Source organism: Phascolarctos cinereus, unplaced genomic scaffold, assembly GCF_003287225.1.
Source record: "Phascolarctos cinereus isolate Bilbo 61053 unplaced genomic scaffold, phaCin_HiC Scaffold_2;HRSCAF=192, whole genome shotgun sequence".
NCBI classification, from domain to species: domain Eukaryota; kingdom Metazoa; phylum Chordata; class Mammalia; order Diprotodontia; family Phascolarctidae; genus Phascolarctos; species Phascolarctos cinereus.
In genome coordinates this window covers 355,805,312-355,823,855 of record NW_027555625.1, presented here as the reverse complement: position 1 = coordinate 355,823,855, position 18,544 = coordinate 355,805,312, and the positions used below count along the sequence as shown (strand labels likewise).

At 40.6% G+C, this 18,544-nt stretch overlaps 1 protein-coding gene, 1 non-coding gene and 1 pseudogene across 3 annotated transcripts; all 3 read left to right on the top strand.

Annotated features, from left to right (window-relative positions):
- Positions 1 to 10,231, top strand: part of LOC110197359 (peroxiredoxin-6-like) — a 33,395-nt pseudogene extending 23,164 nt beyond the window's left edge.
- Positions 10,232 to 10,441: 210 nt separating this feature from the next.
- EIF5 (eukaryotic translation initiation factor 5) lies at positions 10,442 to 18,330 on the top strand. Of its 2 annotated transcripts, none has more exons than XM_020971169.2 (12): positions 10,442 to 10,464; positions 10,900 to 11,168; positions 12,437 to 12,719; positions 12,910 to 12,991; positions 13,308 to 13,480; positions 13,630 to 13,741; positions 14,208 to 14,350; positions 14,669 to 14,827; positions 15,097 to 15,258; positions 15,519 to 15,683; positions 15,798 to 15,932; positions 16,331 to 18,330. In XM_020971169.2, exons 3-12 carry the CDS (start codon positions 12,648 to 12,650, stop codon positions 16,421 to 16,423), a joined length of 1,296 nt encoding a protein of 431 aa, XP_020826828.1. In that variant the 5' UTR covers positions 10,442 to 10,464; positions 10,900 to 11,168; positions 12,437 to 12,647; the 3' UTR covers positions 16,424 to 18,330. The 2 variants fall into 2 exon arrangements, with proteins under 2 accessions (XP_020826828.1, XP_020826827.1); XM_020971168.1 differs by lacking the exon at positions 10,442 to 10,464 and adding an exon at positions 10,621 to 10,724.
- On the top strand, positions 13,909 to 14,033 carry LOC144456060 (small nucleolar RNA SNORA28). The gene has a single exon (XR_013484966.1). It is a non-coding gene; the product is annotated as a small nucleolar RNA SNORA28 (small nucleolar RNA).
- Positions 18,331 to 18,544: the final 214 nt, after the last annotated feature.

Sequence of the window (18,544 nt, the reverse complement as noted above, 5' to 3'; positions counted from 1 at the left end):
CATATTGTCAGTCTGCTTTCTAATGTCTATTTATCTGCTATGCTTTCTAATGTTTATTTATCTGCCATTCTATTTCATTTTATGAACAAATTTATCCCATTCATATTTATGGTTATAATTGTTAATTGTGCATTTTCCTCTATTCTGTCCTTTTGCACTTTTTCTTCTCTTATAGACAGTGCAGGGAGCCTAGAATCAGGAAGATCTGAGTTCAGATATGGCTTTAGATACTAGCTTTTTGGCCCTAAGCAAGTCACTTACCCTGTTTAGAGATAATAAATAAAATAATGAGTTGTTATGAGGATCAAATAAGATAGCATTTGCAAAGTTCTTGCACATAGCTGGCCCTCAATGATTGTTTCCTTGCTTCATTTCTTTACCCCTGCTTCCTCTCTACAAATAACAGAGGAGGAATAAAAGTTTGCTTGACACTAGTGATCTATAATTCAGTCTATTTCTACTTTGTATTTTCTCTTCTCTTCCTCTTGCCCCTCCCTTAGTCACCTTTTTTCCTTTTTTATCTCCCCTTCACACTTTATCCTCAAATGTCAGTTTGTTTTCTTTATAACTACTCCCTCAACTAGATTACCTTTTATTTTAACCCCTCCTCTCTCTTCTCCTAGCCCTTTCCCAGTTCTCTGTTGAGGTGAATTTCTTTCTTTTTTTTGAAAGCCCAATCCCACCTTTCTGTTTAAATGAATTTGATTGAATTGAAGGTAGAGTGGTTCCCTGGAAAGGTGCCTTTATGGCTGTTTGTCAGAACAGTGCCAGTTTTCCAATCCACGAATGACATATCTCAAACCAAATTTAATCATCATTTCCCTCAAAACCAGGTCTTCCTCCCAGCTTCCCTATTTCTGTGAGTGGCAGCCCCATTTCCCCCACCCCAGTGCCACTGAAATCTTAGTTATCTTTGACTCCTCCCTATTCTTGCTTCCTAAACCCAATCAGTTTCAAAGTCCTATAGATTTTGCCTCCACAATATCTCCCCCAAACCCCGTCTGCTGCCATAGTCACTGCCTTATTAGTTTAGGCCCTTATTGTCTATCAACAAGACCATACCAAGCGCCCTCTGACCTAGCCTCTCTGCATGAAGTCGTTTCCCCACCATCCAGGCACGCCACAGTGGGCAGCGGTTTGGATTTGGAATCAGGAACACCCGAGTTAAAATCCTCCTTCTGAGGCTCACTAGCTGTATAGCCCTGGACAAATCACTTAGCCTCTTTGAAATAGTCTCTCTGCCCATAAAATGAAGGGGCTGGCCTAGGCGGCGTGAGGCCCCTGAGACGAATGTTTTTCCTCATTACAGTCTGTGTTGCACGTTCATTTTCCTTTATCTGGCTCAAATGAAAGTGACATTCATGACATGCCTATTCCGCCTACCCTTTCCTCTATGTCCATGCAGTCTTCATCTCATGCACCCCTATCATATGAAATAAGTTGCCTTTCCTTCTTCCTCATTTCTTTCCTATATATTTCCTTATTCTTACCATTTCTTTCTTCTCCAAAGATCATCAAAACTGAACAGAACCACCCCTAAGGTCCTCTGTCTATGGCCCTTGAAAACATTAAAGTTCTAAAAGGACACTTGTTCTTTTCTCTATATATAAAAATGTAAACAATTCATCATATAGTTTCTTCCAATTGGTCAAACGTATATACCTTTCTTTCTTTCTTTCTCTTAACTCTCATGTTTGTATTTCAAATAGTCTGCTCACTTCTGGCCTTTCCATTAGAAAGGCTTGGAAGTCCTCTATTTCATTAAAAACCCATTTTCCCCCTATGTACTATACTCAGTTATGGCAAGTATAATAACTCCATTTTCCATCAGCTGCTCTACTTGGCTTTGACTCCATTGAACAACATACCTCCACAGGAAGCTCCCACCCTTTTCAACTTCCTTTTGTTTTGTGTGTTGTCTTTCCTAATTAAATTGTAAGCTCCTTGAGGGCAGGGACTATCTCTTTTTATTTGTATCCCCAGCACTTCGCACTGCGCCTTGGCACTTTGTAGATACTTAACAAACACAGAAACAGAAACATAGAATAAAAACAAATTGGAGATTAAACAACCTAATATTAAAGAATGAGTGGGTTAAAAAACAAATCATGGAAATAACCAATACTTTCATTAAAGAGAATGACAATAATGAGACAAAATATCAAAACCTAGGGGATACAGCAAAAACAGTAATCAGAGGAAAATTTATATCTCTAAATGCTTACATAAATAAAATAAAGAGCAGACCAATGAATTGGGTATACAATTAAAAAACTACAAAAAGAACAAACTAAAAATCCCCAATTAAACACTAAATTGGAAATCCTAAAATTAAAGGTGAGATTATTAAAATTGAGTGGAAGAAAACCATTGAATTAATAAATAAAACTAGGAGTTGGTTTTATGGGAAAAAAACAATAAAATAGATAAACCATTAATATTTTTTTAAAAGAGAGAAGAAAACCAAATCACTAGTATTAAAAATGAAAAGGGTGACTATACCACTAACAAAGATGAAATCAAAACATGTATAAGAAGCTATTTTGCCCAATTATATGCCAATAAATTTAACAATTTAAGTGAAATGGAATAATACTTACAAAAATATAAATTGCCTACATTAGCTGAAGAGGAAATAGAATATCTAAATAGACTTATTTTAGAAAAAGAAACCGAACAGGTCATAAATGAGCATCATAAGAATTAACAAATATGAAGTATTCAAAAACTACAGGAAGACATAAAATAATGACAAGTGATGAAAAAGGTTCAAATTAACAATATATACAGACTACAATCATGCAGTTAAAGACAAAAATGACAAGGTCATGTTATACACAGTTAATTTAAAAAGCAAAAAAAGGATGAAGAAAACAAGGTGGGGTTAGCAACTGCCAAATAATTAAAATCACAGACATTTATAATCTCATTTTTTGATAGCCGAACAAGAGAATTATAAGAAAACCAAATACACAAGTATTTACACAAGGAAACACATTTGGTTTTCTTATTCTCTTGTTCATGTACTGGAATGCCTGTTATTTGCCAATGATATTTAAATTAAATTTACAAAGAAAATGCAGGAGTGACAGAAACAGCAATCAGAATGACCCAAGAATCTGACTCCAATTCCATTCAACATATATTGTGTCTATTATGTATAAAACACTTAACTAGGCACTGGGCAAAAAACCCCAACAGTCCCTGCCCTCTCTCAAAGAGTTTACATTCTACTAAGAGTACACACCACGTACACAGACAAGAATATAGAAAATGATTTCAGGAAGGAGAGAAAACTAGGAGGTGGGGGGAGTAGAATTAATAAAGGTTCTATGTAGGAAAAATGCCAGGCCTAGGAGTCTGTTTTTTTTTTTCCTAGAGGCAACAGGTAGGCACGGATTTTTTTTTTAGCAGGAGAGAGGTCAGACATGTTTTAGGATGGTGAGCCTACCCTGTTCCATTTATGATCCCTGTGACTTTCTGGAACAAAACATCCTTCACCAACCACTGTTTCCCTGTATTATCTCCTCTTATTAAAACATAACCTCCTTGACAATGGGAACCCTCACTTTTTTTTAATCTGTATTTCCAGCGCTTGGCAAATAGTTAGTGCTTAATTAATGCTTTTGTCATTCATTCCTAAAAGGTACTGAAATTGTTCTAATAAGACATAGAAGGGTAGAGGTGTTATGAGCATAGAGGAAACAGACATACAACATATTGTGGAGGTAGAAGGGCAGGTGGATAAGAATAAAGAAAAGAAAAGATATGCTATCCAGGTTGCTAACCCTAGTGACTAGCACATTCCCATAAAAAAGGGAAGTTTGGAAGAAATATGGTAGACCCTGACAGTCATTCTGGAGGGGTGAGAATATGCTCACTCTAACATTAAGAGAAATAGCTTGGGCTGCCTACTTGCCCCTTTGCTGCCCAAAAGAGAAAAGCCTATCACAAGAACATTGCCAAGTTACATGGGAATTCCCCGGGGATGGCTGGTAATTGTGGGTGATTATGAAGATGGAATAACTTTGGTTTTCTTCTTTTTTTCTTTAAACATTCAAAGTATATTCTTTTATAAAGATGGTGTAAGGATGGATGTTGTAAGAACACATCTGAATCAAAGAATACTGAATTAAATATGAACAACATAGTTAATCAAGTTGGGAAGGATCAAAGGACTACATAATAAGCGTACTGAGGATAGCTGAGGAGACTCAATCATGGCATGTGGGGGTCAATTCAAACTCCAGCATTTATGATAAGCCAGGAGAGAGCAGGTCTATCCAAGCTTCTGAGAGAATGAAGAGGTTGAGGCAGAAGAGCCCCCTCAACGCCTTACCCTATTCCCTTTTGACCAGATAAAGAATCTTGGAACTCTGAAGATAAGAGGAATTCCTTCTTTTATGTAGTTCCAAAGCATGTGTTCCAAAGCATGTGTAAGGTACTTATCTTTCTACCCTCAGCCAGCTCAGTCTTAGTTTAGGCTCACACCATTCTCCCTCCTAGGTTGGGGGTGGGTCAGGAGGGTCTTTGATCACCAGTGTGGAAGCAGAGGGGCAGCAAGGCAAGTAACAAAATGGGTACAGATGGCATATAAACTTAATTAATCTAGGGTACATGCCCTGAATTCAAGTGTAAACCCAGCTTATATCCCAGAACTCCCCAAGTCTCTGTAGTTCCTCTAGAAACAGCAGTTTACATCCTGACTGAAAAAATATTTTCAAAACAATTGGGACAACAATTTCTGCCACAGTGTCCAGTCTCTCTCCTCCATATATTTTAGACAAAGTTTTTCAGGCCTTAAAGTAAACCCAGATCATTCTAGTGAATGCAATTTCACTTAACCAAGGAATTCCAAGGTCAGTTGTTCATCTAAATTCATAAGAAATATCACTGAAAAAGAAACTAAGCTACCAGTGTCCCTGAATGTTTGGGGTTTTGTGAGCAGAACGTTATCTTGGCAAAACAGTGAGCCAAGAATTTCTTCTGTAGACCTCTTTTTGGACCAGTGGAATTTTAAATGTCTTTGCCTCGTTTTATGGAGTTTTTTGACCCCAGAAAGCTATTCCACATATTTGCCGGTCCCTGTTATGGTACTACATAGGACATCCCAGTGAAAATTGATAATGTTATCAAGGCAGCATAGAAATTCAGGAGAAACTTCTCACATTACTTGTCTCCTCATCTCAATCTCATTGAATGCCTGGTTTGATATACTTTCTCCATCAATTGCCAAATTTAGGAAAATGTTTTAAAGTTTTCATTATCAGAATTATAAAATATTGTGCATCTTGAAAATATTAACATCCTTTAAAAAAAAAGATTTTAAAATATGTCAGATAAATCTTCAAATGTCACCTGAGTGGTCAGAACCAAAATTCTGGGCAGATGGAACAAATTCAATCCTGGGAGTTCATGTGGAATGTTTTTTCACTGCTTTTTTCCTAAGCCTTTGGCTACCCCCCACACCCAGCACCCCAGCAGTATGGCACCAGCAGGCTAAGGCATCAACCTGTAGCACCCTAGTGAGAATCTCGAAGGCAACAAAGCAGGCTTAAGCCTGGAAGTTCACTGAATAATTATATCTTAGGGCTATCTACTGACTTTGAAGAAGGCACCATTGAAAGAGATTTGCACACTATCACCATTGTTTCAAAGTGCAACAAATTGGGAAAGGTAATTGGGAGGGAGGGAGGATGCTGTTGGTGTGCTAAGTGAGTGAGTTGATACCATGTTCCCTAGAGAAATACCCAGAATTGGGGCTACAGGGTAGTATGCTAGGTGTAGATTTGTTGTACGGCTTCTCTTTGTCTTTTCTTGTTAAGACGTGAATCTTGTCTCAGGTCCTCTTTGTTCCACTGATGAAGTTTTTGTCTCAGCACTGAATCAGGTTTGCTGATAGTTCACATAACTGAGCTCTGTCCTTGTATTTGGCCTTTATACATAAACATGGACTCTATTCCTTGGAGAGGTGCCTGTGCAATGTACCCCTCCAGGAAGTCACATGCACTGAGAAACTAGGACACCAGAAACTCCAGAGATTTCCTGAGGGAGAGGGCAGAGAGAGGAGGAACTATTACCAAACTATTGCCAAAGATGTAAAAGGAAAGGATTGGCACAAAAGGAAGCCACAAAGGGAAGAAACAACTTAAGACCTCTCCACTGGTGCTATAAGTTTGCAACAACTATATAGGTCTCTGTAGAAGATGAGACTCCCCATAAGAAGAGATTGCTTGACCCAGTTCTTTTCCCAATTGCAGCTTGGGGAACCTCTAGACCAGAGGGGCACTCTGTGCAAAGTACAAAATAACTGTATAGATTACTGGAGAAGATGAGGCCCACCACAGGAGATATTTTTCTTTACTATGAACTTGGGTACAAGTTCTTCCTACATTTTTTTTTGTAATAAATTTGTTCTGCATTCCATGCCTTGTTACCTTGTGTGCAAAGGAATGGACCTGAGCAGGGTCATGAAGAAAAATAAGGACAATGTAAGTTCCTTGGGAGTGGAGATTATCTCCTTTATGTCCTTGTACATCCAGCACCTTGCACATATTAAGTGTTTAGTAAAAGCCTGCTGAAGTGAACTAAGCTATTAAAACTCACAACATTAGGCAGCTTAGCACAATGCACAGAGCACCTGCCCTATACAGCTGGGAAGACCTACACTCAAATCCTACCTCACTCTCACACTCACTCACTCACTCTCTCTCTGGTATAAGTCTAGCTAAGTCACTAACCTCCCAATGCCCCCAGTCAATTATCTTAAGACTATAAAATATTGACTGAGTGCCAATACCTGCATCAGCTGAGGGAATTTCCTCATAGGGTGTTTTCTATACCAAGGAAATCACAAATCTAGTCTAAAAAATGTAAAAAGACCAAAACTCCAAGAATGAACCTAGTCCATTTGCCCTCAGGGTCAAATGGTCACCTGGGTTTACATAACTATTTTTCATTCAAATTCAACTGACCTAACCCCAGACACTGATCTGCCTCTCTCCACACTGTATGATCTTTAGCATTCAGACTACAAGAGAAATATACTACAGTACGGTGTCCATTTCAAAAGGAATACCATATTATTCCTTTCTTAAAAGTGTTCCTATGATCCAACCATTTTGGAAAGCAATTTGGAACTATGCCCATAGGGCTATAAAAATGTGCGTAGTCTTTGACCCAGCAATAGTGTTGTGGGCTGAGAGGTTGAGAGTTGTGACCCCTCAAAGACTAAAGTACATGGGTCATCTGGGGATGAATTCACAGACTCAAGCATTCTTTAAGCCAAGGTGGCAAAGTTTACTGTTACGCTTTTCAGCAGGCAAGGATTCTTAAAGGATCCTGCAACCTTAGAGAGGTACAGTTAAAGTTTATCTAGGATAAAATACAATAAAACATGTGCCAACTATGCTAACTAGGGGATTCAGGGTGGGATTAGGGAATGGTTAAGGAGTGGTCAGTTCTTAAAAGACCATGCACTTCTTGTACCTACTGCGCAGGCATTTTACCCAGAGTTCACTAGGAACAGCCCAAAAGGGGGACAACATGGAGGTGTGGTTTTAGGCCTGCTACGTCACTAAGTCAACTAGAGTTCAGGGTAACTGAGAGTTGTCCAGTCTGCCACAATCAATGTCTTGTTAGACAAGATAGATATAGGGAGTATACATATGTCTCAAGTCTAGAATAGAGTTAATGAGGAGCCCAGGATGTAGATAATGTGGTAGGGCAGTAGGATAGTATAGCAGTGGGTAAGAATGTCTTTATGACCCAGTGCAAAGCCAGTTTAAACTAATAAATCCTTCAGGTGCTGTTTGGAACTGCAGCAGGGAGAGATTACGGTCTTGCTGGGGCCCACTCACGAGTGAGTAATTGCTAAGCACAGGGTCCTTGGGCTGGGGAGAAACTGTCAGGGACAGTGTTTCTGAGGCTAGGGAGAAATTGGGGTCCAAGTACAAGCACCCAAGTACCCCATCAATAGCATTTCTAGGGCTGTATCCCAGAATGATAAAAACGGAAAAAGGACCTACATGCACAAAGAATATTTATAGCGATTCTTTTTGTGATGGCAAAGAATTAGAAGCTGAGGAGATGCCCATCAACTGGGGAATGGCTGAACAAGGTGTGGTATATGAATGTAATGGAATACTATTATGCTATAAGAAATGATGAACAGGCTAACTTCAGAAAAACCTGGAAAGACTTGTATGGACTGATGCTGAGTGAAATGAGCAAAATCAGGAGAGCATTGTACACAGTGACAGCCATGTTGTTCGATGAATAACTTTGATAGGCTTAAACCTTCTCAGCAATGCAAGGATCTAAGACATCTCCAAAACTCTCATGATGAAAAATACTATCTACATCCAAAGAAAGAACTAGGGAGTTTGAATGCAGATTGAAGCATACTATTTGCTATTTTTTTTCTTGTTTTGTTTTGTTTCCTCTTTCTTGTGGTTCCTCCAATTGGTTCTAATTCTTCCTTACAACAAGACTAATGTACTTTAATAGGAATGTACATGTAGAGCCTATATCAGATTGCACTCCCTCTTGGGGAGGGAGGGGGAGAAAACTCAAAAGTGTACGGAAATGATTGCTGAAAACTAAAAATAAATTTAAAAAATTTTTTTTTGGTTAAGAGTGTTCCCATAAACAAAAGTTAAGAGTCAGATCTTTGGGAGGAATAGAAGATAACTTCTGCTGGGGAAAAGATGTTGACTTCTAATTTCTCATTCTCCTCACTGAGCTAGATTCAGGTTTCATTTTAGGTGGAAGAAAATAACTCAGGGTGGGGCAGAGGCAGAAAAGGAAGGATATCAGGATTCTTAATTTGAAGTCAAATGAACTTAAAAAAAACTTTTTCAAAATAATTGGTTTCCTTTATAACCCTACTTATTTTAATATATTTAAATACATTTTAAGGCATCATGCTGAAAAAGGGTGCATAGGTTTCACCAGACTGCAAAAGGGGTCCATTACACACAAAAAAAGGTTAAAAGCCTCTGATCTAGAAAAAGGCAAAACCAGAATGGCAACATTAACAGATCAACTTTCCAGCCTCTTTACCTTGGTTCTTGGCATTCCTGCCTTCTTTTTGCTCACTTCAAAGCCCAACTCAAATCCACTCCCGAGGCCCCTTGTGACACTATTTCTCCCTCTCTAATGCACTCATGTGTTACATACTATCGTTACCTATTCCTGTTTCATTCTTCTATTAGACAGTAAACCCCACGAGATCTCTGATCGACCTTAGCATTTTCCCTAACTGCTAGCACACAGTTCGACTTACACAGAAGACCCTAAATACGTTGTGGAAATATTTCTCGAAATTCCCCCTCTAGCCTCTCTAACCAGAGGCTAGCTCCACGTGTTTGAGGAATAAAAGATAGCTTTTGTGGGGAAAACTGACCGCCTCCCATCTCAAATTCCGGGCACAGAACGAGATTCAAATTTCACCTTGGAAAGATGAGAGGCAGTGTGGTGTAATGGAAAGGTCTGTGGAAAAACCCAGAAATAAAATGACAGCTTTTTAAAAACTACCGCTTTTAGACAGAGGAACACAAGCGCCGGTTGAACTCAGCAGGGTTCGTGCCTTGCCTGGGGTTACACAAAACAAAAAAAAAATTTTTTTTTTACAACTTCTCTCATAGGAAACCTCAGTAAACACCTGAGGGAGTAACCATGGTGATACTGCGGCTTTCTTTTTTTCTTCCCGTATCAGGGCTTTGTAGTCGCTAATTACCTCCACGTGCTGCGGGGCAGAGAGCCAGACTGAGTCACCCTTACGTCGCTCTCAGAGCCAACATCAAGACTCGCACATGGACGCGCAGGGGAAGCCACCTCCGCGTCCCCGGCGCTGACCCCTTGCCCTCAGGGAGGCGCCTGCGCAGTGGCAGGAAAGGCGCGCGCCAGGGTTACACCTGGAGGTGAAAGCGCGAGAGCTGAAGAAGAACCTCGCTGGCCCGGTGCTGAGGGTCGGGTAACGAAACCCACTCCATCAAGTAACGACAAACCCCACCCCCAAGAAGCGAGCCGGGGCGCCAGAAAGGCGGGGGTTGGGGGTGGAGACGGGAAGGAAAACCAACGGCCATTTTCCTCCCGCTTCGAGAACGAAACGGAAACGCGCAGGCCCCCTCAATCATCAGGACCTCCTAATGCCCCAACCCTTCCACCTTCCGGCGGGTCTCGCGAGACTGCACGCCTAGAAATCTCGAGCCGTCTTCGTCGTGTTTGAGCCTAGGGGTTGCTGGTTTGGTCGAGGGGTGGGTGTGGAGAAGGGGAAGAGAGAAGACAGGGAAAGGCGGCAGGCCTTGATTGACACGACACAGCCGCTAATGGTGTGCAGACTCGAAGGGCTCACCGACCAATTGGCTGGTATGAGCGGGGGCGGAGCTTTGGAGAGGCGGGGAAAGGAGGCGAAGCAGAGGCGGGCAGGAGACCGTGATTGACTCGAGGTCTTGGCCAGTGGTGCGTGAGTTCGAGCGGCCCATCGGCCAATAGGTTGGGACTCTCCGCAAGGGCGGGTGTGAAGGTAGGGAAGCGAGACGCTGGGGGGGTAGGTAGGGCGGCCGTGATTGACATGCAGCAAAGGCCAATGGCCTGTGGGCTCGCGCGGCCCACCTGCCAATGGGCTGGGACGGCCGGACCAGGGAAGGCGGGGCCAGGGGGGTAGATTGATCGCGGCGGCGGCATCGGCGTTGTTCAGTCTGAGCGAGAACGTTCCAGAGGTGGGTCTGAAGTAGCATTGGCTCCAGCCCGCGCGGGTGCCTTACTGTGAAACCGCTGTGGGTCTGGGCTCCCGCAACGACTAGAGGCGGGCGAGTGGGGTAGGTAGGTTGTACTGATGCTTTTTCTCGCAGGGACTGACCCCTATTAATGGCGCCTCTGTCTCTTTCCCTTCAGGTCGCCGGGCTCCCAGGTGCCGAAGGGTGTTGCCTCCCCCCGGACGTCGCTGGGACCGCCCCCCCTTCCCCCCCGCTGGTCGGCGGCGGCACCTGGCTCGGGCCGCTCCTCCCGCTCCGCCTCCTCCTCCTCCTCTTTCCTCCTCCTCTTCCCTTCCACTTCCTCCGCCTCTTGCTGCTGCTCGGACTCTTGTTTATACCGCGCCTCAGACACTTCATCCCAGTCCCGGGCGAGCAGCGTTGGGTTTATGTCTTTATTTGACGAAAACGGTGAGTGGAGGACGGGCGTCGGGGCTTTGGCGGGACGGGGGCGGCGGCGGGAAGCGTGTGAGGAGGCGCCCTGGCCCTGGGGAGATGGCGGCCGCACAAAATGGCGGCTCCACTTCCTCGTGACCTCCCCCCCCCAGTCGCGTGGCGCAGTTTACTTCACGAATCCCCACAAGTTGGGAGAGAAAAGGGGAAGTCCCGGGGTCGGCGGCTACGACCCCCCGCCCCCGAGAAGGGGGCGCACCCGGGCGGGTGTTTGGCGAACTACTGGGGAAGGGGGTGGTGATCCTGAAAGCTCTGCGCATGCGCCACGCCTCCTCAAAAGCTGACTCAGTGCTTAATTGCTGCATTTATGAGTCATCCAGGCCGGCTGGGGGAGGAGACTGCGAGGGGGAGGGGAGAGGAGAGGAGAGCCCGGCGCCGCAGCACTGCCAGGCCTCTGCTGCTGCTCCTCGGCTACTTCTGTCAGCCTGTGGGTGCGGCTGCTAAGGGGGAAAAGGTGTCCCGAGCCCCGGGGCGGATCTCGTCCGTTCCCTAGTTGAACCCTAGGGTATCCCCTGTTGGTGCTCCTTCCCTTGACCTAAAGAGATATTACCATAAGCCTGATGTCCATGGTAGCATTAGGATACAGGTAACACTGAATGTGCAGGCAATTTTTTTTCGAGATAAATGGAAAATACTAGATAGAATTATAAGCTGCTTAGCTGAATTCCGGTTAAAACATTTAGATTGGGTTTTTATGCCCTGTGTAGCAAAATGGGTGACTTGTGACTAGAATGTCTTCATCATCTTTCTGATTTGCATTTGGAACAAGAATTCCTACACAAAATTAACGTAGGTGTTACACTGAGCTTAGATTACACTTTGTACGTTTTATTTCATATAAATCGTTGCATAAATACTTAATATCAAAACATTAGTTTGGACTTGTTTTCTATATTCTGATGAATTGAGGGAGCCAGTTTGGAAAATGCATCAAAGGTCAAATAGCCTGTCAAAAATGGATGTGAAGGAGAGTAGAGGGATTTAAATATCTAAATAGATAAACACACACAAAAAAAAGAATAGGTATAGTTGGGTCTCCCTCAGCTGTGGTTTTAAAAGCAGGGGGGGGGGTTTCTGAGTCTCTTCTCTCTCCTCTCCACCTTAGTGATTCTATGTGTATGGCAATAGATGTGGCTTTTTGAGACTGATAAGATAACTTATAAATATTCATCTATGTGTCACTAAATTTTGTTTATTCTCTCACCCTACCTCTCCCTCTGTTTCAGAGCTGTTGCGCAGCCATTGGTACCTGTATTGGGGAAATATAGCATACAAGCAAGACGCTTACAGCCTCTGTGGCAAAAACTTTTTCATGTCAGAGACCGAGAACTCTTGCAGTCGTTTATGTCATCCCTTCTTCTCCAGACAGAAGATACCAAAAAGTTGCAATCAAAGATCTCTTCATCTTATTGATAAAACTACTGCTAATAAGCCAAAATGTCCGTCAACGTCAACCGAAGCGTTTCAGATCAGTTCTATCGCTACAAAATGCCCCGTCTGATTGCTAAGGTAATGTTTACTGATTTCCCTTTTCAGTTGGTTTGGGAGGACAAAGTGTGGGCAAATCTCAGTAGCTTGGTGTTGTTTATTATCTTTTGTGGGTCAAATGGCTGTTAGTAGTATTTGTGTCCTTTAAATGTGAAGATTAATGGTCTGCTTTTCTAGAATGAAAATGACAGTGTTAAATTTTGCATTTTAGGTTGAGGGCAAAGGAAATGGAATAAAGACAGTTATAGTCAACATGGTTGACGTTGCAAAGGCGCTTAATCGGCCTCCAACGTGTAAGTAATCTTTTGAAGAAATAAGAACACATACAGTGCTGATGATTCTGTTGATATGTTTATAATCTGAAAGCTTGTGTTTTGGGCTGTGGATTGAGTCAATCAAAACATTGGGAACAGAACTAGAAAGCTTTTCACTTTCCTCATGTTCAGTTTGTACTCTTCAGTATATACATATATAAGCAATATGTTTAAAAAACAGCTTCTAATATAGAGCAATGATTGCATATATATGGGTGGATAGCAGTAATGAATGCAGTAAACAGCAGTGAAGCAAGATCTCTTAGTTCATTCACCTTTTTCCCCCCCCCTTAAGATCCCACCAAATATTTTGGTTGTGAGCTGGGAGCACAGACCCAGTTTGATGTTAAGAATGACCGTTACATTGTCAATGGATCTCATGAGGCGAATAAGCTGCAAGACATGTTGGATGGATTCATTAAAAAATTTGTTCTCTGTCCCGAGTGTGAGAATCCTGAAACTGAACTGGTAAGTGAATTGTTTGCATAGATATGTATGTGTTGACATACGAAGTCAATATTATTTAGTCATTGAAGCTAAGTACTAATCTATACATGTAAGTATATTCTTTGGATTGAATGCTATGCTGAATTCATTTAATATTTTCTCTCTGACAGCATGTCAATCCTAAGAAACAAACAATAGGTAACTCTTGCAAAGCCTGTGGCTATCGAGGCATGCTTGATACAAACCATAAACTCTGCACATTCATTCTCAAGAACCCACCTGGTAAGTAGTATCCACTTAGTTTTAAACAGTTGTGTAAAGCAATATAACAGTGGGATTCATATTGGGTTTGTTGCTTTAAAAAGCATAAGATGTGTATGCAGATAACATCAATATTTTTCCTTGAGGGATTAATTCTCCACACAGCTCCTTCTTTGAGCATTCATTGCAAGCAACACTCTGTGGCTGACAAAAAGTTGTCTGACACAATTTTGACTTGCGAAAAATAAGTAAGTCTAACCTATTCCAGTGGTCTCTCTTAAATGAGACTATCTGTTATATAGACTTAAACAGTATGAGTACTCAGGACTAAAATACTTTATTAAAACTTGATTTAGTAAACACTTAGGACACAGGAAACAAAACTGACCTAGAAGGTCCTATTTCTGGCAACTAGGTAGGCTTGAGAGGGTGAATAATAATGGAAATTGTGAGATTCAATTTTGTCTTCTTCACCTTTCTTCCTCAGAGAATAGTGACAGTGTTACGGGAAAAAAAGAAAAAGAAAAGAAAAATAGAAAGGGCAAAGACAAAGAAAATGGTTCTGTGTCCAGCAATGAGACAACACCACCACCACCACCCCCCAATGAACTTAACCCTCCACATGCTGTGGTGAGTGTGGGAAGTACAGTCTTGTTAGTTCTTTTTATTTGAACTATGCACCTTACAGGTATGAGGGGATCTGAGTTTGATGTGGGCAGTGATCCCTAAACAGGCAATAAAAGAGCATATAGAATATAACAGTGTATGAATCTATTGGCTTCAATTAGGGTAAAAATAAATTTATTTGGAAGAAACACCAGGCAAAGAGGTAGCTTTTGCTTTTGTTAAGGATTCAAAAATGTGTTTTTCACAGGGAAAGACCCACTAATTCAAGCTATTTTCCAGATGTAACTGTAAGTTAACTTGGGCTTTTGCTTTTATATACAGGAAGATGATGAGGATGAAGATTGGGGAGAGGACACAACCGAAGAAGCTCAAAGGCGCAGAATGGATGAAATTAGTGATCATGCAAAAGTTCTGACACTTAGTGATGACTTAGAAAGGACAGTTGAAGAAAGAGTCAATATTTTGTTCGACTTTGTGAAGGTAAAGTGTGTGCATATTTTAATACCTTTCAGGAGCTTTCTTGAATTCGTTTACATTCAGCAGTTCATTCAGGGCATGCAGTTCTAGATAAGTGGTAAATCGGATTTCATTCTTAGACTACCAGAAGAATGAGGTATAGAATGTACGAAACACAAATTTTCCATTTGGCTTGTTGTAATACAAAACGTCTTTTACTTGCCCTTTTTTCCTTCGGTTACTTGTGAACGGGCAGCAAAATGTATCTTTGAACTCTTCTCTCCTTCCTGCAGAAAAAGAAAGAGGAAGGTATCATTGATACTTCTGACAAAGAAATTGTTGCAGAAGCAGAAAGACTGGATGTAAAAGCTATGGGCCCTCTCGTTTTGACTGAGGTTCTTTTTAATGAGAAGATTCGAGAACAAATTAAGAAGTATAGACGTCATTTTCTACGAGTAAGCAGCTGCTTTTTATGGCTTCACTTGAGGGAATGGCCAACATCTCATTTAAAGTAAAAGGGTTTGGGGGTTTTTGTTTTTTAACTATATAATATGTGAAAAGGCTAGTAATGTAGGCTTTCTCTTTGGAGGGTAGTAACAAGTATCTGTGGACTTAATAGATTGTACGTGTTTATTACCTGTAGTTGATTTCAAGAATAAGAGTTTGCTGTTCAGATTATTTGGACGCTTTCTAATGCTACGTTATGTTTTTCCAGTTCTGTCACAATAACAAAAAAGCTCAGAGATACCTTCTTCATGGTTTGGAGTGTGTGGTAGCTATGCATCAAGCTCAGCTCATCTCCAAAATTCCGCATATCTTGAAGGAAATGTATGATGCAGACCTTTTGGAAGAAGAGGTCATCATTAGCTGGTCAGAAAAGGTAAGATGTTTCTTTTGTGTTTGGGTTATTTGTTGTTTGTGCTTAAAACTTCCTACAGTTTTTAGAGTGTTAAGATTTCTCAAATGCACCTAAAGTAATAATGAATTTGCTCAGGCCTCTAAGAAATACGTCTCAAAGGAACTTGCCAAAGAGATTCGTGTCAAAGCGGAGCCCTTTATAAAATGGCTAAAGGAAGCAGAAGAAGAATCTTCTGGTGGAGAAGAGGAAGATGAAGATGAAAATATTGAGGTATCTTGCTTGTAGGATACAAATTCAGGGGTGTGTGGGGTGTGTTTATAAAAGGATTTTATAGAAATACTTCCTTGTTGAAAGCATCCTATTAACGAGAGGCACTCGGGAGCTAAAGCTTTTCTTCCCGCTCCATCTCTAATGTCACTCTTAAGATTCTAAGGTAGTTAATGGAATATGATGTGATACAATTAATGTGTGATTGCTCGGGATAGTTTTATACCAGTGAATGCCTTTAGAGTTCTCTGTGAGTCAGACAAAATTATTTCTTTGTTCTTGTATGATTCGATTTTATGAAAGAATAAGTAGCCTCTGATTTCTACAGCATAATGTTTAATGTGTGGTGACCGGGTTGTTTGTGTCATTTCCTCCTAAATTAAACTGCCCTTGTTTCCTAGGTGGTGTATTCTAAGACTGCCAGCGTACCTAAAGTTGAAACTGTGAAGTCTGCTGATAACAAGGATGATGACATTGATATTGATGCCATTTAAAACAGTGCAACCGAGCTTACAGTGTAATGCTTCGAATTTCTCTGCATTTTCAGCCAGAAGTGCAACATGTATGTGCAGAAGCTAAAATGGCTTAACATCATGCTACACTTTGTACTCAAAATGTCTTTTTACTGTGAGTGGTCTTCTGTATGTAACTAAGCCCAGTGAGACATCTAGGGAGTCCATATACATCAGTGCCCAGGTTTAGTTTGCTTATTTATAGCATGTTAATTTGGGGAAAAAACTAGTGATGGACACATTTGAATTACGTTTATTTAGCTGTAAAAATAAAAATTTGTTTTTGGTCATTCTTCAGTTTGTTACTTTGAATGACTTGAGCCTAAAATGACACTGACTTCAGTGTCTCAGCCAGCTTAAGAGGGAGGAAGGGAAAAGGTTTCTGTGATCTTGAGAGCTTAATTAGATTTGATATTTCTTGGAAGGCTTCATCTAGTGGAAAAGTTGATACTTTGATATTAATCTTGGTTAGCAATATGTGCAGAAAGTAAAATTCCTCTCTTTCTAACCCTTCAAATTTGGCATCTGAAATTGTTCCTTAGAATAGCAAATGCCACCGTAAAAATGATGGGATAACACCTTGTTTCACTGAAAGTTGTGAGGATATAAGTGTAAACAAAAGTTGAAAGGTTTTTTTTCTTAACTTGAACTGTGCAAATTTATGTATGTTTGCTCCATAGTGTCATTGAGTTTTAGTGCAATGTACATGTGGGCTAAGCTGAGAATCCTTCCATATTAATAGAAATGGAGTATTTTCTGTATGTGTAGCAATTCTGCTGAGTGAAATTTCAAACTTTTTGGATGTGATTAAATAGGTTGACCTATAACAGCCAAATCGATTTATTTTAGGGAAAACAGGGAGAAGATGTGCACTCATATAAAACAGTGAACATCGCTGAGAATTTTTCAGCCTTGACCTTGATAGTCTAGATCCCAACTTCAAAATGTTTGGGCATTTATTATACCTTTTCAGTGTGCTACTTGCCCTGATGTTTTGGTTTGATATCTTTCATGCCTTTTTACATTGATATAGCTTGTGCTGTTTGGAACTTGGGCACTATCTTGCCAAAATTTTTAAGAAGTGTTAATATGTCTAACTTGATTTTTCTAAACATTCTTATTTAAAAAGACTGAAATAAAGCTAAAAGCGTACTTTATAAGTCAGAACCTGTAATGCAGAGTGTGACTTGGTATATTTTTTATTTTACAGTGACAATAGCCTGATACTCACAGAATTGTTTGTGATGAGTGTTAAGGGTTCTGCAGGTGGGGGTGGTCCCAGCCCAGATTTTCACAAGAGTTTGACTCTGTAGTTTCCAGATTTAAAACTTCTGGCCCAGACTTTGAAATAGTTCAAAACAACCATCTTTGTAAAGGGATTTTCAATCTTGAAAACATAAGAGAATACTGGAAATTGAGAATTCATTGCTAAAAGGTAGAATCTTTCTAGGCTTTTTCTTTGGATTGGGAAAAAATCCAACTGACTGACCTCACAGATGTAAAATAAACTAGTATCCAAAATTATTGTGAAAGCCAGAATTTCTTTGTCAGAAAACCTTTGAAATTGAAATGCACAGGCTGTGAGACAGGATTGTGACATAGGGAATCACTTAAAACAACAAGCTTACAAAGGTTCTTTAAATCTTTTAAAAGTATAAAGAAAAACATTTCAGTTTTTGAAACACTAAGTAACGGGAAATCTTGTACACTGGACCAATGTGAAATCTGAAGGGATCAAAATGTAACTAAATTTGAAGCTTCAAGAAAATAAAATATTCACAAAGGTTATCCTAAAGAGCAGTTGTATGCTTCGCTCTCTACCGCTGTCTTTAAACTTTTCCTGTTTTCTTCTATTCTACATTACTTGATTATTAAAAGATTAATATTGAGCCTTTTGCATTTTTTGTGGGACCTTAGCTTTTTTTTTCTTTTTGGTAAGACACAATAGTAATTACAACTTTTTTGGAAATGTCTTTGTTGTGTGTTGTCTTGGGGACCTTGTCCATCTTATTCTGCCAGGTTTAAACGTGAAAGAAATGAACCAACCGTTGTTCCATTGAGGCAAGCGTCAAGATAGACTTCTTACAGTCTTATATTTGAAGT

Excerpts from the sequence above, each read along its gene's own strand:
- EIF5 (XM_020971169.2), top strand. The coding sequence starts at position 12,648 with ATGTCCGTCAACGTCAACCGAAGCGTTTCAGATCAGTTCTATCGCTAC. Across the intron at positions 14,828-15,096 it reads TTTTGTTCGACTTTGTGAAG|AAAAAGAAAGAGGAAGGTAT; the intron begins GTAAAGTGTGTG and ends TCCTTCCTGCAG. Across the intron at positions 15,684-15,797 it reads TCATTAGCTGGTCAGAAAAG|GCCTCTAAGAAATACGTCTC; the intron begins GTAAGATGTTTC and ends GAATTTGCTCAG.